This window comes from Strix uralensis, chromosome Z (genome assembly GCF_047716275.1).
Source record: "Strix uralensis isolate ZFMK-TIS-50842 chromosome Z, bStrUra1, whole genome shotgun sequence".
NCBI classification, from domain to species: domain Eukaryota; kingdom Metazoa; phylum Chordata; class Aves; order Strigiformes; family Strigidae; genus Strix; species Strix uralensis.
The window spans coordinates 75,387,663-75,413,621 of record NC_134012.1 but is presented as its reverse complement, the minus strand read 5'-3'; the positions used below and the strand labels follow the sequence as shown (position 1 = coordinate 75,413,621).

Genomic DNA, 25,959 nt, shown 5'->3' with positions numbered 1-25,959 from the left:
GAAGAGCCTTGGTGTGGAGAATTTCCATTTTTTTCAAGAAGTGCAGTGTATATTATGGAAAATCCAATCTTGTGTTTTGAAGTAATATTTATATGTAAAAATATTTCTTCAGTATGTTTGGTAGATGAGAGATGAGAAGTGCTATATAAATTTCTGTAGAAAAGTAAGAAAATATTGCTATAATTCTTTCACAGAACATATTGCTCTGACCTTTTAAAAAAGCCAGATTGGACACAACACTGCAGTAGTAGTAGGCAAAGGTACAAAGCAGTATGGATCTTTCTTCCAACATAAGAAATTATGATCTCGTATTATTATGAGGGTTTCTGCTTGTTCGGTTCATTCTTTATGGATTATAGAATAGAAACATTTTCAAATGCTGCATATATGACAGTCTGGTAAACTTACAGAATATTTTTCCACTGTTGTTGACCTCTGGTTTTGTATATATGATGCTTTGTTTTTGAAATTTATAGTGTCTATTTCCGTCCATTGCAAACTGAATAAAACTTATCTAAGAATTGTTGAAAGAATTGCTTACTTTAAGAGAAACTGGTCTGCTTTCTCTTGTAAGGGAAACTTGAATTTTGTGTCAGTTCATGAAATATATTTTTGTATAAACACAATATTATGAACTGTGTGGTGACATCTCTGTGCCTGAAAGGAGTAGTTTTATGTAGTGGGCCAAGTAGCCATCATTGAAAAATAGGGTGGGTTTTCAGTCCATTAATTTTGACTTAAAAATAATTACTATGGCAAAAATTGGTTCATATGTTTCTGGTGCTGTGGTGGCTTTTTTATTTTCTCCTGCTGCTTGCACTGAAGGCTTGCTTTATGAGAAAATATTGTCTTAACTTTTTTGTGTTCTATTCTGAATTTTAAAACAGAAGCTGTTTGGGATGATTTGGGTTTTTATGCTCTGGAGGCAAAGTCCTTCAGAAAGTATTTCATTTAGAAAGTCCTCTTACCATCAGAAAGTAATCACAGGAGAGTCAACAGATACTAGAGCTTGAAAACTACTTTCTGTATTTTTAACACGTTTATTTGGAAATAAATGAGACAAGTGAAAGTGAAATGTATTTTAATAGCTTTGTCCACGTAGTACTTTATGTTTTCTATTCTACAAATAAATTCTAGAAACTAATTGAAATATTTTTGTAACTTTCGTCTGGTAGCATAGACTGAATAGCTATTATTTAGTCCTTTAAAATTTAGTACAGGCTACCCAGGAATTTTAGCAACAGGTGGTTATTCGTTTGTAAATGAGCATATTTTTCAAAGGAAAAGTTTATGCATTTATTAAATTTATTCAGGGCGGGGGTGACAAGGCTGGAATTTGTCTATGAAATTTATTAGCTAAGCAGTTGTAACTGTTTTGCAGAGTCAAAAAGGTTAACCTATCTGCTGAAAGTATCATCTGTGGTCTCACTAAGCAGAGATAAAACACATAGGGATACAAAGCCCTTTGTAATATGGAATAAGCCTACTGCCACCAGTTAAACTAGAATTACTTGAACATGTGAGAGTGGCATATTGGTGTTTGTGTCCTACCTTGTGTGGTTACAGTCATCTCTGTGTTTTGCAAGCTGTAGCATTTATAACATGCCACCCCAGGTTTTCTGTTCGTAATTTAAGATTATAACAAGAGCCTGGAAAAAACAGTCCCTATAATCCAAATGTACACATATAAGTACTTATAGTATACCTATACATCCTTGTTACAGTGGGAGGCGGGTAATACACAGTGATGTGATCTGAGCTTCAGCTTTTTTGTGGAATTTCCTCTTGTGTGCAATTACACTGCAGAAATTACAGTTTTCAGAAGACTTTGCTTATACTTTCTTTTGCAAGATGAATTTCGTGCCTAGATTTTTAACTTGAAATAGTTGAATATGTGAGAACTGAAATGAAAGGAGTGTGCTGCCTTGGTGGAAACCACCATTTTTCTATCATGAAGAAAGACAGAGGGGACCTGCAAAGTGTAAGAATGAGTGATTCCATTGCTTTTGAAACACAAAGATTGCAAACTGTCCACACAGAAGTATTGGGGACTGCTTGGAAAAGTAGTAGGATGAATGAGGGTAGTTTTAAAAGCCTGCAGTAATTCTCATTACTACCATGTCTGATTATTTCTGCAGTTTGCTAAAATTCTGGCTCAGAGAGGCTCTATATGCTTTCTAAGTGAAAAAAGGGCTATTAAATGTCTGGGCACTTGTAATAACTGTTGGGTTTTTTTAAACTACAAGTATAGTATTTCCACAGACATCCATTTGAGGAGTTTTGGAATACTTAATGAATATAAATATCTTAGGAATAACTGTGTTGGATTTTTTTTTTTTTGCCTGCCTTATTACCATTATTTCAGTAGGAAAATGGAAGTCTGTTGGAGCACCTTGCAAATAATATCAACTTCTGCCATTAAACATAACCTTAACCCAGGCAGGCATGGTTTTGAACGTGTTTTGAAGGCTTATAAACACTGTAGGCTAACTTGGACGTCTATATACAAGCAAGGTTTTCTCAAATTTGAGAGCTAAAATTTCATCAGTTAGCTCACAATGTGTAGTAATGGGGAGATGTGTATTTAAATCCATGTGGAGTCTTACAAAGAGCATGTCACTCTTGCTTGAGTATGATCAAGTATTTCTCTTGCAGACTAGCAACTTTCAGGTTAATGCTCTGGTGTGCAAGTGTAGAATTTATTTCTCTTTGATGCAGAGCCATTCATTACTTTCCCTGTTTGCCAGAGCTGTTCTTTACTCCAGAATACCTGAAATGCCAATGAACATGGCATTGATCCATTTTATTTAAACAAACTGGGTAAATTTGTGTGTTCTCCTATAAGAAATTATTTGACCTGTGCTTTAATAATAGCAATGATAATACAGTAGCCAAATTCCTTCTACTTTAAAAACATGTCACTGTTTTTCTTCTGTTTCTTTTTCTTAATGTGGCTGAGTAAAATGCAAATGTAAGTCCTTTAGCTCTTTGTTAAATTACCTGATGTGGATTTTTCCCTAGTAAAATAACTCCTGGTTTACATGTTCTTGTACAATGAAACCAGGCAAAAATGATCTTGTTTTCACTTTTAACTGGCTGGCTAACATATACAAATGGGCTTATAAGTGATATATAATTACTTTTTTATATTCTACATATTATCCAGAACTGTAAAATTAATCTAAACATTCACCGTTGTTTGGTTGTCAAAGATTTGTTAGGCTTTTAGTGAAATCAGTGTTGATTAACAGTTTATGTATTTATCACTGAATAAATATAATTTTTAAAATATTTATTGCCCAGTGGGAGAAAGCTATAGACACAGTACAGAAGATTTCATCTTTCCCCTTTGTGTATTGCTTCTGCGTGGTACTCTGGAGCTGCCACTGCCAGATTCGGACATGCTTCTTTTGAAAATAACAGTATCACAATTATACACAGGGCTCTGGATTACTTGGTTCCCCACCAGAAGAACATTGTGTGTGGGCGGATTATTGGCATTTCAAGGTCTGTGCAGAGTCTGGGAAGCTGGATCCTACTGTAAACAGAGCAACAGACAAGAGTGGGAGTGGGGAGGGGCATACATCTCACTGATTATTTTAAGAAGAGAAGTTCCAAGAAGTTCTGAATTCAGATGCAGTACAGAAAACTTAAACAGACCTTCATGTTTTCAGGGGAACTGTGGAACTGTATGCATTTGTTAAATGTAAAAATTCACAAGCTGAGATAGAGCATGAGAAAAGTAACATTCTGTTGCAGTCTATGCACTGACACAAACAGCTTCTGAATTTACCTGTTAGTGGTATGATTGCCTTTTTACAACAGGATTTCCATGTAGATCACTGGAAAATGCATGGGTCCATCATCTCCATTACCTTTGGCACATTTATTATGTTAATAACATTTTTTGTTATGCATCTGGCTTTGCAATCAATTGATTAGTGTAGCCTGTTTAAAGGTTAAAAACACAAGTGTGTATGAGATGACCTGTAGATGAAATCTCTTCGTTTGTATTCTGTGGTTTGTTTACAGGTCCTTCAGCAGCTTTTAAATCACTTCCGAAAAAACAAGGATAAAGTTCTTCTTTTCTCCTTTTCCACAAAGGTGAGCTCTGTATTATTTTTATCAATTAACTGCAGCAGTAAATTGTGAAGCATAAAGCACTGAGGTGACAGCTGTCAACCACATTTCCTTTATCTCAGTACTATGGGAAATAATGATGAGGACAGTGTGCCATACTCGAGAAGCATATTGAAACCTTATGTTATCTCATGATAAAAATGGTGATGGCAAAACAAATGTAACACACTGCCTTCCTTAGAGCCTTTTAAAATTGTGTTACTTCAGGTGTAGATAGCTCATACTGAGTTCAGCTGGTATGTCTTGAGTTAGAGCAGTGTCACAGCAAAGCATGACTGAAGTATCATACAGCCTCTTTATTAACACTGAAAGTCGTTAAATATCCACTGTTCTACTTGCTTTTGAGCATTAGCAGCGATGAAGCTTTGACCCTGAGACTTATTCACGAGTTGGTTTGAAGTTAAAACAGTGCTTAATTGGAGCAAGAGGTGTAGGCACGTTTTGCTTTTAAGGGACTTGCTCCTTGATTTTCTTGTTAGAGGGTAATGCATTTCTTGAAGTGGTTCAATCTGTAATATGTTTTTTTTTAAATATTTGTAATGATAGCAGTAAAAAGTATTAAAAAATAAGTGTGAAGGACAGTTCAGACAATTAATAATTTTGTGGCTTTAAGGAAGATTGCAGGTTTAGTATTTAGATGTAGTAGTAAAATGCTCATGTGTCTTAAGCTGCCCTTCACAGTGTCAAGACCAGACTGACTGGTGGTTACTGCAGTCTCCTTCACTCCATCCCTCTGAACTCTGATGGTGCATACCAGCATGTTTCTCTGTGCTGGCTCTGGTCCTCATTTATTGTTTCTCAAGCCATTGTAACTTGCTAAGACAGTAGGAAACTGTTTTAAGTTATTGGGCTGAACTGATTCAGCATCACTTAGAGGTGGGACAGGCATCCAGGTTTGGAGGACTGAGTGAGACCACAGCAGACCAACATTAATCATGTAGCATGCTGTAGAATCACAGCTAAAGAGAGTCAAGGATGTTGATACCAAAATGGCAAAGATTTACTCTCATTTTCAATGCTTGCTCTATTGAAAATATATGAGAAACATGGCCTCTGTGATTATGCTTAATTAAAAAGATAATAGTAAACACTTAATCTTTTTTTATTTTTCCACCCAGTTGCTAGATGTGCTGGAACAATACTGTATGGCATCTGGGCTAGATTACCGAAGACTTGATGGAAATACAAAATCAGAAGATAGACTCAGAATTGTAAGAGAGTTCAACAGCGTTCAGGAAATTAACATATGTCTTGTATCTACAATGTAAGAAAATTTAACTTGTAGTCTGTTTCATTCTGCCTTTCTAGTGTTCAGTAAATAGGTTACTCTGCATTTTGCTTGATGACCTTTTAAGGGAATATGTCTCTGAGAAAGTGAATTGTTCTTTTGTCTGTTAGTAAAGATAGACTCACTGCTGTGGTCTGAAGCTTCTTAAAATACCTCCTTTCCCCTCTCCTCTGCTTTGTGAGGATTTCTAAGACCTGAAACAAGTGGGTCTTGTGAATCCTGGTTTTAAATTTCCAGCTGCTGTAGGAGTGAGGAAACCATTTTTAAATATTATTACTAAAACATTATTATTATGATGATGTCATTATCCACAAAAACCTTTCATTTTATTGTAGACAGACTCAGTTTCTTGTACTGTGCTAGTAGAACTAGCAAATGAGTGTGAACGTGAATGGCTATATTGAACTGAAAAATTATCTCTTGGTGTTACTGTAATTTATTAACCATGTTAATTAACACATGTCTATTTGAAATACTTCAAAGAATCCTGGATTGTCTTTTTAAAAATGTATTTATCAGATCTGCTTATCAATTTATGATGGATAGTGAATTCTTTTGAAATAGAGCAATATGTTCAACTAAGATTAATGAAACTATGATGACCATTCTTTTTTTTTTTTTTTTAATTCTGGTTACTTCCATGTTCTATCTTGGATGAAGTTTGTCCAGGCAAGGGCAGAAAGGGAACAAAGAAAAACTTCCGTCTTCCTGTCCAGAGGAAAACTCAGTGAAACTTGATGAAACATGCAGACATGCTGTTCTTGCCTATATAGTCACTTTAGTCCTTCTGTACTGAAAGTGTGTATGTTGGAGTTAGATAGGAGGACCCACACTACCTCTGTTTAATTAAAAGTCAGAGATAATCTTAAAGACTATTGCAAGTGCATGTTAGAACTGTTTTCAGATACTCTCTGGTGCATGTGGGCAGGGTTGTGAAGAGACTTGTAGTGTTGGTTATACACATTTGTTTGTAATCTCCATCAACTGTGGAATCTGGCCATCAGCTTCCCTAAGACCTTCATGAGTCCCTATTCCTTGTCTCTGAAGACAGCAGGCTATTACTGCATCCGTAGCATTAGGAAAGACTCTCTAGTTTGTGCTTCTATCAGTCTAGGTCAGTTGCATAATTATAACATTTTCAGTTCTCTTCCATTAATTTACACAGAAATAAAAATGAAGATCAGGTAAACAGAGATGGACTTTCTCATCTGTTATGAGAGCTTGTGAATACAGAGACTGTTGAGCTGGCCATGCCTGCTGGTGGTGCTTGAGACAAGAGACTTTATTCTGTTGTTTTTAGTGTTTCTCATTTTACTGAGTAAATGGAAGAAACAAACAATGATGGAATTGCAGTCAACATAACCGGTGTTTACTAAGCAAAACAGAAGGTGTGGTTCTTTGTGTAGTTTATCACAGATAACAAGAAGTGATCTTTTTGCTTCCTTGATATACAGTAATGGACCAAGTTTAATTTTGTAATCCTTTGGAACTCAAAGTGATTTATCCTAGTTCTACTCTACAAGAGATTAATTTTTTATCATACTCAGATTTCAGGCATTAGGACTTTACAGTATATTCTTTATTTCTCAACACGTAGTAAGTTGACAGAATTGGGTCATACTCTTCTGTCTGTACTTTCTTGCAAAGTTTTTTGACTGATCCGTGTAGTCAACTTGTATGTGTTCTGAAAGTCCCATTGCTCAGAGAGCCAAATATTGATTTTTTTTCATTGAAAATACTTGCTCAGTCTTTTGGCTGCAGAAATGCATTCTGCAAAGGATGAATTCCACGCATAGTGATGTTGAGTATGCCATTATAGTCCACTGGCACAGTTAACATACAACTTTAAACAGGAAGCTCTAAGCTATAAATTAGTGAGCTACAGTGCAGACAGTGGTGATGACTTCACTGTTAAATTTACAATGTTCCTGTTACATTCCAATTTTTTAATACTGACAGAATGCTGTTTCTGCCTGGAATTGCCTATGTGTAGCCCATAGACATTTGGAAATCCTGATTTTAATTGGTTGAGTTTTTTGAGAAATGGGACCTTAATAAAGTAAAAAAAAAAAAAAGAAAAAAGAAAAATCTGTCTATATAGCCTGACCTCAAGTCTTGCCATTAATGTTAGTATCAGAGTCATATAGCTATCTATAATGCTTTTATTGATAATGATGACTAATACAGATATATGGATAAATATATAGGTATTGAGAGAAAATATGATTGATTCCTTCAGAACTTGTAAATTCCATCAAACCATTAGGTATAGATCATTAATTTCAACCTTGAGCTCTATGGTAAAATAGGTATACATCTGCTGGAATTTCTAAGGCTCATGAAGTAAAAGCTGTTTTAGAAAACTTCATTCCTGTGCTGGTGTTGCTGAGAAAATGTATGATTATTTGGAAGAAAAGGAGATTTTTAGGCATACTTAGGAACATTAAAATAATTGCTGGAGTTCCTATAACATGCTAGGAGAATGTCAGAGCTTGCAACTCTGTTGGTGCTGCTTAGCCTGAAAAAGGGGAACTCTGAATGTAAAATACTGAAGTCTACGCAGTTCTGTTCCATCATAATGTTCTCCAGGAAATAAGAATAGCAAGTATTCCCACCTTTAAAGCTAAATCATTGTTTTCTGGGTTTTCAACACTAGTCTAGATTATTTCCTTCAGAATAGTTATAAATGAAAATCTATTTCTGCTTCTCAGTTTCTTTATTATGTAAAGAGAAGTGCGTAGATGAAGAGGTGATGTTACAGAAATTTGCAGATAGTTTTTTTTTTATCATGAAAAGTTACAATATGCACTTCCATTCTACCTGCAGCATTCTCAATTACTGTCCATTACTTTTTACTGTTACAGGACTTCATTTAACTTGAATTCTTCACAAATATATTGCAAGTAATTTTTAATGTGCATGTAATCACATTCAGAGAACTTTCAGTCACAAGATCTCACTGAAACAGAACACTTATAAACTGTAAAAAAAACTTACCTTGGTAAATAGAATTACATAGTCAAAGCTTTCATGGAAACTTTTCTAATGCAATATTGGTTTGTAACTTCTAAACATTGAGGTATTCAGTTGTCAGTGACAGGATATAAAAAGCCGTTTATTTAGTGTAGCATGCAGTTTTAAGTAAGATGATCTTTTGAAAACTGTTGTTTGTAACAACTGTTACGAGACCTTTCGTGCAGGGCTCTTCATTTGAGCCATATTATAGTAATTTGCATGGACCATCTTGCAGTAATGACTAACAGCTAGTTAAAATGGTAGTTTAAATAGAAGATATTCTTTACAATGCACAAACTAACTACTGCATTCATTCTGTCTATGAAAGATATAGGAGCCATTCTTTTTCTGTTTTGGAATATCTGAATTTTTGTGGTATACCTAAAAATACTGAAAGGTAAAAGCTAAGTATCCTGTTTAGTTAACTTTTATAGCCAGTCTTTTTTACTTGCACCAAGGCTTTGCACTGAGGTTTAATTCATATTTTGGTTCCAAATATTGCAATTTTTATGAGAAGGCATTTGGAAAAACATGTTGACTTATGTTTCAGTCTGTCTGCAGGGCTGATTTGGTAAGATGAGAGGCTTAATTCTGTCTTCACTAAAAAGAAATACACAAAAATTCCAAAATACAGTAAGGTATTCTGAAAAATACAAAGATTTTTATTCAGCATTTCAAACTTTGAGAACACTCATCATCCAGCAACCTGCGTTAATATTGGTGGGTTCCCACATCCTCTCCCTTTTCAGATTTGACTAACATAACACCACACCACACCTGGAAGGAGGAGGCCACAACTGTATTTTCATTGACAAGGATTCCATGAAGACCAAAAAGTGGTGGGGCTCCATAAGCTTTTTCTGTCTCCATTCTTATACCTGGAAACTTTACCTTGCCCACTGCTTTAAACAAGCAGAATATAAAGGAATCTGTTAAAACCAGGTGCTTGGTATATTAAATGGCATTGACTTTTTCAATTTTGTGGTACCTCATTCAGGAAAAAAAACACACTTGAAATTAGTGCTGCCTATGTCAATGTGAAGAATTGTTTTAATAGTTAATAATAATATTTAGCATGTGCTTGTATAGGAACTTGTCCGTTTTTGTAGGGATGTTGGTTGAGCCAGATGAAAAGAATTTTCGGTATTTGCTTGTTTCACGTCTGGATGAGCAGTGGTATTTTCTTCACGTTTGTTCCTATCAAATCATTTAGCTGCGCACATGCCAAACTCCAAGTAACTGAGCAGTTTTGTTGGATTCAGCAGGTTATTAGTTAGCTACCTCAGGTTGGGCATATGCTCAAATACTTTACTGGCTGGCAGGCTTTACCTGAAAGCACACTACAGCTGTTGAATGTTTCAAGATGATGTAACTTGTACCCCTGTGACTCCTAACCCCTATGGTAGACAATCTTCTTCTAGTGGCTTTTTTTCTTGTAATGACTAGTATGGATGTTGCTCATATGCAGCTGTGTGGCCAACTGTATTTTTAACTGTTGACTTACATATTTTACAAATAGACTTGAAACAGTTGTTAGTTCTTATAGATATGACTTACCCTAGACTGTGACCATTTTAGTGGAAGCTGCATAGCATTATTGTCAAAACTACATACTGGGATTAGAGGAAGTAAAATTCAATGCTGTTTAATGATGTTTAAGCTATAGTTTTCCTGCTTCTTTAATATTAACTGGCATAAAAGTGGTTATGAATTTCAGTGTAATCATTGAGGGGGGTTGGCCTGTATAGGGCTCAGTGAGTATGAAGTAGAAGTCGGTCTTTTACTATAGCAAGGTGATAGCAGTTGGTTATGACTCAGCTAATCATACGGTTTGTAATCTTGCTGCTTAGGTGAGAAGACTGCATTTTACAGCAGTGATTATTAGCACAACAGTAACACAAAGCTGTACTCCACTATTTTCAATATCTCTAATGTGCTCTTTTTTATGTTGGGGAGTATACCAATATGGACATGATACACTGAAAAAAAGAATTGTTCTGGTTGTCTTACTGTCAAATAGTTCTGTTTTTTCTTTTTTTTTCTTTTTTTGTTTTAGGGCTGGTGGACTGGGTCTTAATTTTATTGGTGCCAATGTTGTTATACTGTTTGATCCTACGTGGAACCCAGCAAATGATCTTCAAGCTATTGACAGGTATACTCTCAAAATACAGACATTGATCCATGTTGTACTCTGCTTTGATTATGTAATCTGATTGTCCAACTACAATTTTTCTCAGGGAAGAATTTTTTTAACATAGTCTAACTTGTCCATAAGACAGTAAAAAATGTCCAGCTAAATTATTTTTTAACTTTGATGTTCCAATTTTTAACTCTGAATTTTACTTCTTATTTTTCATTTTATTTTTGTGGCACTGTTATGCTGGGCTCATTAAAAAAAAAAAAAGGGCCATAGTTACTGTAACTGTTAGTGATCTCTAGAATGTGTGTGTGTAGCTGGGTGGCATTTTTCCTGTTTGTCAGGACAGAGTACATTGTAGCTGACCTGAGTTCAAGTGATGTTTTGAATTCCGGAATACTTAAAGAAAAACACTTCATGTTCTTTTCTGCTTCACCCTTGTGGAGATTAGTGTCTTTTCAGCACACACTTCCATCTCTGATGGTATGCCATTGCAGTGTTTCGAGGAATCTGGATTTTTATTTCAAGGCTTTTTTAAACATAGGATGTTTCCCTAGGAATTCAGGACAGACTTTTGAATAGCTGAAATAAAGACTATTGGAAGACTTTGAAATTCAGTAGACTTACATATTCTCCTGAGCAGAAATAAACTGGTTTCTTTTGTCCCATCCAGTTATGTAATTCCATTCTATGGGTCTTTCTGACTTCTAAGAGGTGTTGATGGGCACCTGTTCTAGAGAAATAGGTGTATCTGAAAAGTGTCTTGTTGAAAGGGACTGTGTAAAGAATCTTTAAGATCACTTTTCTATAAATTGGTTCAGCCTCTGTTGAATTTTTGGAATATAATCTATTAGAAGTCTCAGAATTTACCATTTAGATAGAACACTGTCTGTTCATTAACTGTTTTTATGATGATGTAAGTTGCAAAGTGCTTTATAAAGTTAAGAAAGAACAGACTGCCCCAAGCAATCCATGATCTAACTCCTATATAATGCAAATAGGGGAATATTTTGTTCAAGAGCAAATGGAGACAGAGAGGGGGAAAAAAAAATAACTGAGAAAACATAGTGGAAGGTGTGTTTCCAAGAGAGATGGGGGACAGGCCTTCTGATACAAATTGAGGGAAAGCTTTTTCAGCTAGATAGACCTGGGAAGAAACATGGAAAACACAGGGTAAAGGAACAGGGAATGAAAAGTTTTAAAAAAAAAAAAAAAAAAAGCAAAACAAAACAACCAACTCATAAATGATTTAGAGTATGCCTATTTTATTGGAATGCTTTTATTTATTTATTTTACTACCCCTAAGAGCTCTCTTATTTTTTTTACTGATAAAAAATGTTTTAATATGCCACTATCCTTGCAGAGCTTATAGGATTGGCCAATACAAAGCTGTTAAAGTGTTTAGATTGATATCCTTGGGAACTGTGGAGGAGATGATGTACTTGCGACAAGTTTATAAACAGGTAAAGTTCACAAACTATTTAAATTGGGAGCTTTCTTTAGCGATTTCAATGACTGAAAACTAAGCTAGCCTATAGCTAAATTGTAGTTTACCTTGGTTTTATTATACATGCTGTTACCTTAACTTATTAAGCAGAGATATATCATTTAGCAATTGTCAAAGAACAAAACAATTATATTTGTATTCAAGTTTTTATGTAACTTCTGACAGTTTAATTAAATAATATACATTAATCGGGTTATACAGAGAACTGTTTTATTTAAAGACTCGTGAAATATGTCTGAGAGTTGTAGCTAGTATCTGCAGCAGTGTGATTCAGACAGCTTTTTTTATGAAACATTGGAGGAAGTAGGGCTAAAATCATGGTGGTGCTACAGAAGAAAAGCAAGAAGGCATTGCTACTCTCCTGCCTGTGAAAACTTGCTTATAAAAGGAGGGGGGAACAGCTTGTAGTTGCTGCTGATATGAAGGTCATAAGTTATGTTGCTTGCCAGAGTACTCAACCTGAAACACTTGCTCTTTTTAAATTTTTCTACTTGCATTGATGGGTTTAAACACCTAAGATGATGAAAAACTAAGTGTGTGGTTTGAGGAACACTTAATCTAGCAACTGTTTCCTGATGAGATCAGAATTAAAATAAAAAAATTGGCAAACTCAAACATGAACAACAAAAAGCAGGCTGCAGAATAGTAAGAAACCAGATGAAATGTGAACATGTTTTTCTCAACAAATTGCAAGTTAAGAAATAAGATATTGGTTTTAAGTTGAGATACTGACATGGACATATAAACTTGGAGAAAGGAAGAAAATCAGTGAGATACAGTTGTCCTGAAGAATGCATTGCATGGAGAAAACAAAGCAGATCACTTCAGTGGGCAATTGATACTATATATTAAAGAAAGCTTTATGAAATTTGATTAATTAACATAACAGGTTTTGGCCATAAATAGGAAAAATCTGGTAATAAGTCTTCAGTGACAAGCACCCTCTTGTAGAGGGGTTATGTACAAGGAGGAGTTTGGAGGCTGAAGGAGTGGGAAATACGTACTGTAAAAATTGTCATTATCCTCTTAAGTAAGTGACAAATAAGAAAAAGGTTCTAAGATCATCTGATTTTACAGAGCAGACAGAAAACCCACAGCTGGAAGATCAAATCTTGAACTGCTCTCAGTAATGTATATGGCTTAAAATGTTACCTTCAGAAGTGTGACAGTGATTTTATCTCACTTAAATTCAGTGTTTTGTAGAAGCCAAAAAGCCATTAAAGTTCTGTTTAATTTTGACAAAATGATCTAAATAAAAAAGAGGAAACTTGTTAAGAAGAAATTAAAAGTAGTAGATGATGGGCTGAAGTGCTCACAGGTAACTGGGCAATTTTCAGAGACTCTATGAGAAGCTCAGAGTGAAGAAGACATTGTATTAATAGTTGAAATCATATACTAATGAGGCAAGTTAAATATAAAACACTGTAAGTCCAAAAACTATTTTTGAGGAACAGTGGTATGAAAATATAAAAGCTAATAATTTAGTTTTCAAACACATCAGGAGCGGGAATTGTACTGCTCTATGGGCATTGCTTTAGCCTACTTGACTTATTCTTTATATACACATTTATGGAAAAGCTTAGAGAGCATCCTGTTCGAAAGTTTCTCTTGTGTGAAGTACTTTTGAGGATTCATTGCAACAGCAAGTATCAGTAGGAGAGGTCTCAGAAAGACTAACAAAATGAGCAATAGCATATTACGACCAACAAAATTCACTAAAATCCTGAAGGAGGGGAGTCATGCTTCACAGAGGGCTTTGGAATTGGTGATCTTGTAGATAAAGAAAACCTGGATATTGTCTGTTTGGATTTCCAAAAGGCATGTATAAAACTTCTTGAAAGACTCTCATGGGGTTTTTTTCAAGTTGACTTGTTGTGGTGGTTTAGCCCCTGCCGGGGTCTGAGACCACGCGGCCGCTGCCCCTCCCCCACAAAGGGAGTGAAATACAAAGCCCCAAGACTGAAATAAGGAAAGGTTTAATACAACAGTGCAACAGCAACACAACCAACAATAACAATAACAGTAATAGTGATAGCAATGAACAGAGCAAAATAGCTACCAAATACAGCAGTTTGAAGCACGATGTACAAAACCACGAGTGCACCGCGCTCCGCGCCAGGAAAATGTGACCTGCCAGGATGTGACGTCCGCATGGTATCTGAATAACCCGGCTAGAGCTCCCCCCCACTGCTGGGGAAACTTAACCCTATCCTGGTTAAACCAGGACACTTGTGTTTTTCAAGTTGATTAAAAAGCAGTAAACAGAGTAATTGTAAATCTGGGTTTTTTTTCTTTTTGTCTATACTTGGATTGCACTCCTTGTTACTGATGCTTGAGCACAGTTAGGAAATTTTCAGTAAATTGTGAAGAAAATGCATTTTTTTCTGCTGTTGAAAATTCAGAAACCATGAGTGCATGTGGATATGTGGCATTTGAACTATACAAACGTGCTGTCAGAGCTAAATCATGTCATCCATGTTTTTCATGAAATGAATTTATGTGAAAATGCTCTAGCATGTTTGTCATGTATTCTTACTGAAGGATCTGTTTGATTTTAAAATTGCTGAATTTTTTTAGTGGTGTTTGGTTGTCTGACCTTGTTATATGTGATTGAAGAAACTGATGTAAGTAAAATTGAAATCTAACATAATAGAAACCCAAATAAGTTACATATGTATCCTAAAGTATGCTTTTGTAAATACCATGCGTAATTTAAGGAGAATGTTAACTGTGCTTAGCTAAAGTTAAACTAGAATTTGACTGTATAGTTACTGGCCTACATAATTAAAGAGTTGTGCTGTTTAGGAAAATGCCTGTTCAGTGCTAGAACTAGAAGTTACTAGAACTGAAGAACTACCAGCTGCTTAGAGACAGTTACAAAAACTATTACAGGTCTGGTATCCATAAAACCATGGTTTTGACATTCTTCCACTTAAAGTCAAATAGACCAATTATATAAGTATTGAAAGCTTGCAGTCATTGGAATGCAGCTAATCCTGCCTGACTTCAAAAGGGTTTTAATTCTGCCTGACAAACTATTTACTTGTCTTTCCTTTTCATTTGGAAGATTTTTAAGTCACTTCTCTTCAGTCTACTTAGCAAGAATGCATGATTAAAATATTCAGAGATCGGTAGGAATAATCTTGTGGCTTTAGTCCTTACCAAGTTAAGCATACAGTGCAAAGGACTATGAAAAAAATAGTAAGAATTTAGTATTGTGGAAAGATGAGCAGTCAAAATATAGAGGAGTGTCAGTAGCGTGTATAGTAGGTATCTGATATTAGACAACAATGAAGTAAAAGATGTGAATTTTTTTTTAATTCAGTAAAACCAAGCAGGTTCTATTGTACCATAATCTATTATACCAACATCTGCCAGGGAAATTAAAACAAAATATCCTCCCTTAGGAATTTCTGCCTGCTCCAACTAAAGCTGTGTATATAATGTGGATGCCAGGAAATTCTGACATGTTGTTGGAGCAAACACTTCTGAAATCTCTTGTGTTGTTCTGTTCTAGCAACTTCACTGTGTGGTGGTTGGAAGTGAAAATGCCAAGCGGTATTTCGAGGCAGTGCAAGGATCAAAGGAACATCAAGGAGAGCTTTTTGGAATCCATAACCTTTTTAAGCTTAGGACTCAGGGGTCCTGTCTTACCAAAGACATCCTGGAGGTGTGAAGTCCTACCCTTTTACTTTTGGATATTAGTTTTACATTTTTCCTTTCCTCATGAGATACTTTGTCATAATTTTGAATGGAAACACTTCATAAAACAGAATGGTGAAACTTAAACAGTACCTGTCTATGCAGTGCTTTAAATGAAATAGGCTTGCTAATTTCTTACTCTGCTGTAGACCAGATAAATTTCCTTAACTCAAATAAAAAACTGGAAGAAGTTTGGGTTATAATTTTCAAAAGTTTACTAATGATTTCTTTTCCTAATAAAAATGCCGTAACTTATTTTTGTGATACTTTCACATATTATCAACTTTGTGCACAGGTACCTTTTATTCACCAGTAGCTCAGAGTAGTGACCTTTCAAGCCAGAAGTCTCATCACAAAAATATTTTTTGTGATTATAGTAACCTTTTTATAGTACATTTTGAGATGTCAGAAACTGTTCAATAAAATATACTTTATAATGCTGTATTTAAAAATATTACAGTAAATAACTGAGGCTTTTTATTAAGATTAATTTCTTAGTTACTCTAAAAAGACTGTTGGCCCAATTCCATAGCACAGAGTGCAAACTGATTTTAAGTATATGTAGTATTATACCTTTTTCTGTGCAGCATGTTTTCTGTGGCTAACTTGCATCTTAGAATTTATTGCAGCGTTATTCTAGGTTTCTTCCCATCCTTTCCTTTATTTTGTTATTCTGCCTATGCTGGGAGGAGGCTGGGGAATGTGATATAGCAGTATAATGGTAGCATAGCCAAAAGAGTAATGTGGTGTGAGTGCATGTACTTTGGGGATATTAAGGTCAAAACTTCTCTAAATTAAATTAAAACATGGCATGTAATATGAACATTGTAGCAAGTATTCTGCTTTGGAAAAAAGTTTAAAATTATTAAAACGCAGTGTATGTATAAGATACTCCCAGTTTATGCAGTATGTTACTTTTCCTGAAGACTGTGTGTTAGATCAAAGAACAGTAAGTGTATTGCGAAAATGTAAGTCTTAGTCTGGGCTTTGCTGATTGTACATCTGGTGCTTATGCCTCTGTAAAAAGAAAGAAAAACTATTTTTTTCTGGGCTTGCCTTTGTTTACTTGAATACATAACAGTATTTATTTCATACATTCTTGATTGTTTTAGAGGGAAGGGCGAGTAGAAGCAGGAGTCATGACAGCAGCTACATGGCTAAAGGAAGAGACTCCTCCGTGCAGCTCAGAGAAGGTGAGGTGTCTTTGTGCACTATGGACCAGAGCATGCCAGTCCCTCTAGTTCCTGATACTACAGTAGCAAATGTGGACAGTATGTTGTTAGACCAATAATACTTTTACCCAAGATTGCACTTGCCATCTTTTATGATCTGTTTACCTCTGGTTTAACATTGTAAAGCATTAGAGAATGTCATGCTGTCTCTATTTCTGTATTTAAAATGGAATATTCTGAACATTGGGTAATACAGTATTCTGTGACCTTTACAACACTTGGATATCCTCAGTCCAAATGAAGGTATTTCTAATATGCTGTTATTACAGAGCAATGCTTTGGTAAACAATACTGCTCTGTAGTGTCTTAAGAGTGACAGCCTTATAGTATGATGTGACAGCTTTCTGATGAAGTCGTCAGTTGAGAATTTTACATCTACTGTTGTTCAGAAGATTTTGGTTAGGGAATTGTGGAAAGGAGTACAGTTGGTTGAGAGGATTGAAAGCTTGCTTCAGGTTTTGTGGACCTCTGTGGAAGACATGGACTACTTCATTGATGTACTCAGACAATGATTCCCACCAAATCAGTGGTCTGTTCAATGCTGGCCCCCTTTTTATTTTTTTAAGATGTATCTAATGGTTTCCTTCTGGATCAAGAATTATTTTTTCCTGAAAAGATTGGGTTTAATAGGAGCATTTTTACGAATGTCTTTGAACACTTGTGTTCAGGTGATTTGGGAAACTAACAATTAAGTCTACAATATGGCCTCTAAGCATGAAAATATCATTAGATTAGATCATACTGAATGGTACTAAAAATTAGTCACTGTCTCATGCTTTTTGGAGATTTCTGTGGGCAAATGTCAGTATTAATTTAAATCAGTATGTCATAACATTGGTCATAACCCTACATTGCTAATACATCACTGTATGGTCATGATCTCACCTTGGACTTGGTGACAACAGGAACTTTTTAAACTTACGTTAAATGCTTTTTGATAAGCAGGGTGATATATCAGGATTAATGTATTAGTTTTAAAACTTCTCTTCATGTACAAAAGTTTAGTATTTACCCTTCTGACTTTCCATTTATATATTGTCAAAGTTCTTCTCAGTAGTATACAGTTTTGAAACTATATTCTGGACTTCAGTCTCTTCAGTGTTTTAAGGTTGCCTGGGGTATAACTTCTGTTTGATTACAGTAGGCCTCAACTAATTTTAGAGCAGAATGTCACCTACTCATAGCTCTTTTAAACTGTTAGCCACCATATATAAGGAGGTTGACTACTGCTGTGAGATTATATTTTTTATGAATATCATTACACAGCATTAAGGTTTGAATCGTGAAGTCACTTTTCAAACTACCTTTGAAAGATTAAAAGTTGCAACAAGATTAGTATAAACTAGAAAAATGTGGGTGTGTGTTTTGAAGACATAGATTGTTTTAACAGTGTGCAGCATATATTGGCTCATATATAATATTTTTTGTTGTTTCTGCTAAAATAATGTTATAATTTAATAATTATAATTACAATTTTAATAACTATAATTAATATTTTTGTTCTGCTAATAATTTATAATATACTTTCATTGTTGTTCTGCTAAAATTTTATTCTGCCAAAGACTTTCATATAATTTCTCTTTATGGTTTGTTTTGTATTTGCTTTCCACTTGTGCTGTAGTACTATTTTTGTATATTTTTTGATTAACACAGTGAAAATCCACTTTTTTTACACTGCGTTGGAGTTAGGTGTGTTTCATAATCTATTTATGTTTTAAATACCTTTGCTGTAAATTATTTTTCTTTTTAGTATGAACAACCAGACTGTAAAGAAGATGGAGATCCCCAAAACATTCAGGCACAAATAAAGAGAGAAGAACTGGACTTTTGTGATGACTTTAGTGATGATGATATTCTGGAAATGTCTGTGAAGAAATGTAACAAAAGGAAGCCTTGCAATGCAAATAATTTAATGGTAACAAAGGGACAGCTTTCCCTAATGCAGTGTGGATTCTCTAAGTTGTTGCAGAGAGAAGTTGAAACTACCAAAGAAAGGGGTAATAATTATAACTCTCATCATTCAAGCTCTGATGATCAGACTGTAAGAACAAATGTAAATAGCAAGCACAGTGATTTTCAGAAATGGCAAAGCCACATACCTGTTTTGGAGCATGGGAAAGCTGCTCAGTCACCAGATGGAACTGATAAGCAAGATGTGTGTGGTACAGACTGGCTTGTTTTATCAGGTTCTGAGGAGGAAGGGGACAGAGAAAGTGAGGATCAAGGCATTTCAAAGCAAAGTGATATAGTCATGGAAACTGAAAGCAGTTCTGAAGAGGGTGATGATGTCATCTTTCCTACCCAAGTTCCAGCATGCCAACAACCAATGCTTACTAAAAAAGTTGAAATGTACAGGTCAACATCTGAAAATTGTGAAGAGTTAGCAAAAGAAAAAGATGGGTTTGTATTTAACGAAGACAGTAGGCAATTTGGATTCCATAGTACTGAGTCAAATTTCAGCAAAGTCATGTCTTTTGAAGACATCAAGAACAGCGCAAGAGATTTGAAAGGAGCAAGCGACATAAGTGATGAGTCTGATGATATTGAAATTTCCTATAATTCTGAATCAAGAAAGTTAAAAACTTTCAGCTTTTCGAAATGGAAAGAAAGACACACTCATACCAATGGACTAGATAACGTTTACAAATCTCTGCTGCAACCAAAGGAGCCCAGTAGAAAAGGAAAGGAAGATGATTCTCAGAATATAAATGAATTTTTATCCTCTGAGGATAAATTGCCAGTTGAGAAGATTCATGCCAGAAAGCAAAGCTGTAGGTGTAAAAGCCAGAGAGGCAGAGTTCAGTTTGGGTCTGAAGTGCTTCATACTACTCAGGATACCTCTGTTGCACAAATGAAGTCTAGCAGTTGTGCTGTGCGTAGAACTTCTGCAGGTGAAACTGAATTTGAACATCAAGAGCAAAAAGTGGAATCAATGGACAGATATTTAGGTAACGAGTAATTTAATTTCTTTGATTTATTTCAACTAGTGTAGTAACATATGTTTAATTTATCCTTGTTGGCAGATTTTAAGTTCTTCCTGTTATACATGCTTTTGTTACTAGATACTAGTAAATGCTCTGCTAAATTATTTAGTAATGTCCTTCTGTAACTCTTTATTACCTGTTAGCCTTACTTTGCTGCCTTCCGGGGCGATGGGCTTCTTTGTAGTATTTCGCTAAACACTGCCTGTTGAAAGATGCTAGGATTGAAGATTTATTAAGAATTCACAAATCTAAATATTTGAACGGTAAAACAGTAAAGATCTTGACAGGGCTGTTAAATAAAATCTTAAGTACGTAAAAAAAATTGTGATCTGGGAGTTTGAAATACTGTGTAGAAGATTTGATTCTGTTAGAAACTTAATAGAGACTTTAAATGTTAATATTGCAGCCATAAAATCATAGATGCTTTGAAACTTCTTTGTCTGCTGAAAAAAACCACACTGGCATGGAAGCAGTATTAAACTGTTTGGATGAATCCAAATAAGTCTAAAGATTGTTGTTAATTTCATAGAGCTGAGAAACTTCGTGCTAAGTGAAATCGTAATTTAAAATAAGTTTTATGTGAAAGTTGTAAAATTTGTTACGCTATCCTTCTTCAGTGCAACTGTGTACCCTCAGGGTTTTGGAATAATGAACATCTTTGATTATGTCTTTCTCCTGATATATCAGATGGTGTTCAAGAAGTGGCATATATTCATTCAAATCAGAATGTAGTTGGATCCAGCAAGGCTGAGAATCGCTTGAGCCGATGGGCAGTGCGAGACGTATTTGAGTTGAAGCAGTTTTCCCAGCTCCCTGCTAATGTAGCAGTCTGTAGTGCCAAGGTAAAGAGAAATGTTTGAGAAATGTTGTTTTTACTCTTTATTTTTATCCTCATTTTTCATCTTAAAAAGCTCTAACAAACTTGGTTTTCTGTTAATGGCCACCATGAATGATCAAAGCAACTGAGGATGGAAGGAGGAGGAAGCAACTCAAGTGGAGGTCTAATAAATTACTTTTGTGTTTTGTTTTTTGGGGTGGTTTTCACATTGGCCAGCTCTGAAAGAACTGGGAATTAAGCAACACAGCACCCTCTGTGGGATTTTTCTGTGAGAAAAACGGTAAGATTAAAGATTGAGTGTTTGAAATCACATTCTGTGCCATGTTTTTCTGATTTGAGGCTTGAAAAAACTTCAGTTTGTCCTGGATCCAGTTAACAAAAATCCAGTTGCCACAATACATGCCGGAATCTCTGTAGCATAGAAAGTAAAGCATAAATCGGTTTACATATTTTTTTTTTAGGGGTGGACACATGCAGTTGCTATAATGAGTTAAATTGTCTATGCTTAATGTCTGATATGTAAAACTATAGAGTTTACTAGGAATGCTCATTTGCAGCAACTGATACGTTTTACGCTTTTTCTTGGTCATGCATCTTGTTTAATTACATATGGAATACGTACAAATCTGGAATAAATTCAGGTACAGCTTTCAGATTTTTTTTTTTCTTATTACATAGTGATTTTAATCTACTCTGATTATCTGGACACTTTGTTTGTCTTGTAATAAACATTTGCAGTTTCCTAGACTCATTCTTAAGATAAACCACAAGCATAGAATAAGTAACTGGTGAATCTGCAGTTTAGTCTTTACAAACATGTTATCGATCACTACAGAAGTTGTAGCCATAAGACTATGTTGCTGTGGAGTGTTGAACATCTGCAGTGGCTAAAAGAGTTTCTTCCAGTGTTGTTGATGTACTGTATTTAATTAAGCCATTAGCAGGGATGCCAAAGAATTTTTACACTGGGAGGATCAAACCAGGCCAACCAGTAAAAGTGAGGCCTTTTCAGTTCTAACACATTTGCATTAGAATGTCATTTATTAACAGAAAAGTTGGTCAAAAATACTCAAGAATACTGTAGAAAGGTAATGGCAATGGCTGACAACATTATTGAAACTAAATATAAATGAAATAAAACTTTGAAGAGGGTACTTTGAGTAAATGTCTGTTGATCCACCTATGTTCAAAACTAGTCTGTGGGAGTTCATTTGTATTGTTCATGTAACTTCCATCTCATTTTTTAGAGTTTGTGTCACTGCAAGTATTACAAGTGAACTTCTCTTAACTTGTCAGTTTTCTAGGTATATGTTTTTTCACTCAAAAGCAACAGTATTATCACTTCTCTTGGATATCTAAATAGGAAGAAAAACATCAATAATTATGGAGAAGGCTGCCTCTCCTTTTGCTTTCTTGTTTTTTCTTTTATGTAGAGGCACTAATCTAGAAATGGTCCCTAGATGGCTGCCTATTCTTAAAGGCGGAGCTTTGAATTTTTTGTGCTCTGCTTAAAAAAAGAGCTGCCAGAGCTTCATAAGACAACTTTGAAATATGGACTACTTAGAATATTACCGCTACTATTTTCTTCATTATTTTATTTTTATTTTAGAAAGCGTTCTGTGAAAAACATGATCATTGTTACTCTTCTGGCCATCAGTCTTTGTGGGTCATTCTTCACTTATTTGCCATCAGTTTAAGTTAGGACATTCACTGTCAGTGCAACTAATGGTGTTATCATAAAGAGAATGCTGATTTCAAGTGAAGTTTAACAAAAAAGTTTTTCAACAGATTAAAGTAGCATACTGTTAAAAATACGGCTGAACAGTTTAAATTTCCATCATTTTAGGTAAATAAAATTATACTATTAAATATTGGAATGTTAATTGTAAACTGATGGATGTTGAAAGAAAAAATTTTTGTCAGCTGGAATTTCTCACTGTCGCTTTCTAGATCATTGGTCTAACAGTGTTTCTCAGAGTATTGTGTAGCTGTTTCAGGTTGCTCTGGGTATCAATGACCACATTCTTAATTAGAAGCATTTTCAACAGTGTATTTATATTGAAGCTTTATTTAATAGCATCATGAAGGCTCCTGAATAATGCCCTGATAATATGTATGTCACTTTTTAAGTACACTTAATCAAATTGTCTTGTTTCTAAGTAGGAGTGATCAGAAAAGGATCTCTTCCTTTCATTTCACAGATAGGTCTCTTTAGGACAAAAGTGAAATATCCTTTGTGCTGTTCAGTGTATCTATGCCAGCTCTGTCTTCCTGCTTAGCAATTTTGCTCTGCAATCTGTCTATAATAATTTCTGATTTAAGAAGATTTAAATAAATTTTTCAAGAAATTACTACTGTCTCTGGGAAGGGGATGCAAGAATACTTAAAAGCTAAGAAAGTATTCCATTGAAGTGGATGAGTTTAAGTTTGGAAATACAGCTTTTCCTGCATATCTCAGTTGAAGACAGAGTGAAACGTTTTTGCTTCTTGCTTACATATGAATCTAGAATGACAGGCATAATAAGCAATAAGTAATAAGCAAAATCTAATAAATATTAAGAGAAAGTAATCAATTAAGACAATGTTTTGTAAAAACATTGACATTTTGTTGATTTCTTGCTACTGACTGGTCACCTAATTGCATTTTTTCTTCACTAAATTCCCACAAACTTTTACATAGATAACTTATAGAAATAAGGTGAATATGAGTAACAGCAAAAATAAGTCACTGGAAAGCAATATTAAAAATGTCTTCTTCCTGGTTTTCTACCTGTAGTAGCTAAAAGGAGTGTAAATTAGGTTGATTAGTCCTTGCTTTATTGCTGAAGCATGGAGACTAATGTAGTCACTTGAGTTGTAGAAACTGCTTAAAACTGGAGCAGACTGCAAAACCTGTGAGGACTCTTCATTCAAAGTGAGAGAGGTTGCATGGGAAGAAGATCCTTGAAAGCCAAGGTAGAAGGGACAGAGGGCAGGGAATTTTGTTACTCAGAAAAGAATATTGAAGGTATGTAACATCTCATTTAAGAACATGAGTAACTAATGAATAAATAAGCTTGGATTTAAATTGGTTATAAAAAGTGTAAGATTTGAACTTTGGGATAAGAAAAGGTGTTTATCTGGTGATAGCTTCTTCCCTTAATTTTACTTCAGAAGGTCTGCATTAGATCTGGACAGTGGACACTATTGTAATTCACAGTCAAATCTCTCTTAACCTTTTAAACTGTAGGTTTCAATCAAGTGTATTTTTTATCCAGTAATAAGTAGTCAGTCTGTCCTTAATGTTACCTCTGCTAGTATTTATACACCCCAGCTACCTTTTCTTTCAGGAACATATTATTTTAACCTGGTGGTATTCTGTACCTTAAAATGCTTAAGGAACAAAGTCCTGGTTCTTTTTATGAGAAACAGGTCTCGCTACTATTTCTTTTGTTCTTGCTTGCTTTGTGCTCCAGGTTCTGTAACAGTCCTGGTACTTGGCTTCAGGACTGCTGCAGAACCTTTGACTCTTCTTTATCCAGAGATGGTAGGGAATGCTGTCATACTCTCTATTTTTGTTTGTCTTAAAAGGAATTGTGCTAACTGACTAGTTTAGCTAGAATGTTCATGTTTATAGTAATGAATGCTTGTTTAGCATGTGTTTCCATAAATTCTATATGACTATTGAAAATACAGTTAGGTAACAGTAACCAGACTGTGAAGTCTGCCTTTAAGAAGTAAAAAAAGGACGTCATGAGAGTTCTCTTACAATTTACCAGCTATGAAAGGTAAGATAAAATCTAAAAGTAGTACAATTAACAGTATAAAGTATGCATTAATTGTACGAGCAAGAGAATAAACTATATTTTGGTTAAATGTCATTAGTCAAAATAAATCCTGTCCAGCATCTGAATTAAAGAAGGATAACTATTTGAAGACAGTTTGTATACGACAATAATAGAAGCACACAAATGTGAAAGGTTTTTTTATTGCATGATCCTGAAGAAAGGAAAATAAATTGTGTTTTGTGGAATCTATTTCCTTTATCACAGAAGCCTATGGAATTGCACAGAAATAGAATAAGATTCTATACCTGTTAGGTAAGAGCAGCATTTTCAATTAAGAGAGATACTGTTGTCTTGTTATAGAGGGGCCTTTCATAAATAGTCATCTACAGCAGTGCAGATCTGCTTATACTTTATTTTGCAAGTATAATCAGGGAGGTGCTTAAAAGACTAATAACTTTTTGTTTAGGTAGACATGGCATTTATATACTTGATACCCCTTAAATATAGAATACTTAGAATTACAATTAAAATATTTTAACTTACTACTAACAGTTCCTGAATTGTACATATTGTCCTGTGTCTGAAGATTGTCCATATTCTTACCATTGACCACAACTGGCAGTGTCAGATCAATGTAGATTTTGAGAAGAAAGGATATAAGAACAGTATGATAATCTTCCCTCCAACAGTTGATGTTTCTGATCGTGCTACTTATGTGGAAGGCACTGAAGTGTCAATAATTAGAGGTGTTTAAGAGCCCCAGTAATCAAAACAAAGCCAGGAATTTTTGTTCCATGCAGAAGTGTTGCAGGAAGCTGTTCTTGAAATTTTGGAGATACATATTATACTGTATTATAGGTTAATAATACATCTCAACTTCCTCTGTAGTTCTAAAAATTCATTGTACATCCCAGAACCTAAGTGTCTCTGAAAGCAGTCAAGTGTCTCTCTGTGCAAGCGATGATGTCTAGCTATTTTTCATAGCAAGTCATAAGATATTGTGGTTTAACCCCAGTTGACAACTAAGCACCACCTATCCACTCACTTACTCCCTCTCCCTGGTGAGATGGGGGATAGAATCAGAAGAGTGTGGGTTGAGATAAGGACAGTTTAAGAGGTAAAGCTAAAGCTGCGCATGCAAGCAAAGTAAAACCAGGAATTCATTCACTGCTTCCCGTTGGCAGGCAGGTGTTCAGTCATCTCCAGGAAAGCAGGGCTCCATCACACGTAACAGTTACTTGGGAAGACAAACACCATCACTCTGAATGTCTCCCCACTTCCTCAGCTGTCCACCTGTGTCCCCTCCCAGCTTCTTGTGCACCCCCAGCCTACTCGCTGGTGGGGTGGTG

General features: G+C 35.1%; 1 protein-coding gene across 7 annotated transcripts in view; it reads left to right on the top strand.

Annotated features, from left to right (window-relative positions):
- ERCC6L2 (ERCC excision repair 6 like 2) overlaps nt 1-25,959 on the top strand; it is a 61,086-nt gene that overhangs the window by 22,195 nt on the left and 12,932 nt on the right. For 3 of the 7 annotated variants that reach the window (XM_074856056.1, XM_074856054.1, XM_074856057.1), the window contains 8 exons: nt 4,033-4,104; nt 5,259-5,404; nt 10,500-10,595; nt 11,944-12,043; nt 15,605-15,757; nt 16,902-16,982; nt 18,772-19,969; nt 20,693-20,847. In XM_074856056.1, coding sequence (XP_074712157.1) covers nt 4,033-4,104; nt 5,259-5,404; nt 10,500-10,595; nt 11,944-12,043; nt 15,605-15,757; nt 16,902-16,982; nt 18,772-19,969; nt 20,693-20,847 — 2,001 coding nt within the window. Of the gene's footprint in view, nt 1-4,030; nt 4,105-5,258; nt 5,405-10,499; nt 10,596-11,943; nt 12,044-15,604; nt 15,764-16,901; nt 16,983-18,771; nt 19,970-20,692; nt 20,848-21,059; nt 21,131-25,959 lie in introns of those variants that run through there. The other 4 variants (XM_074856058.1, XM_074856059.1, XM_074856060.1 and 1 more) reach the window with 4 other exon arrangements.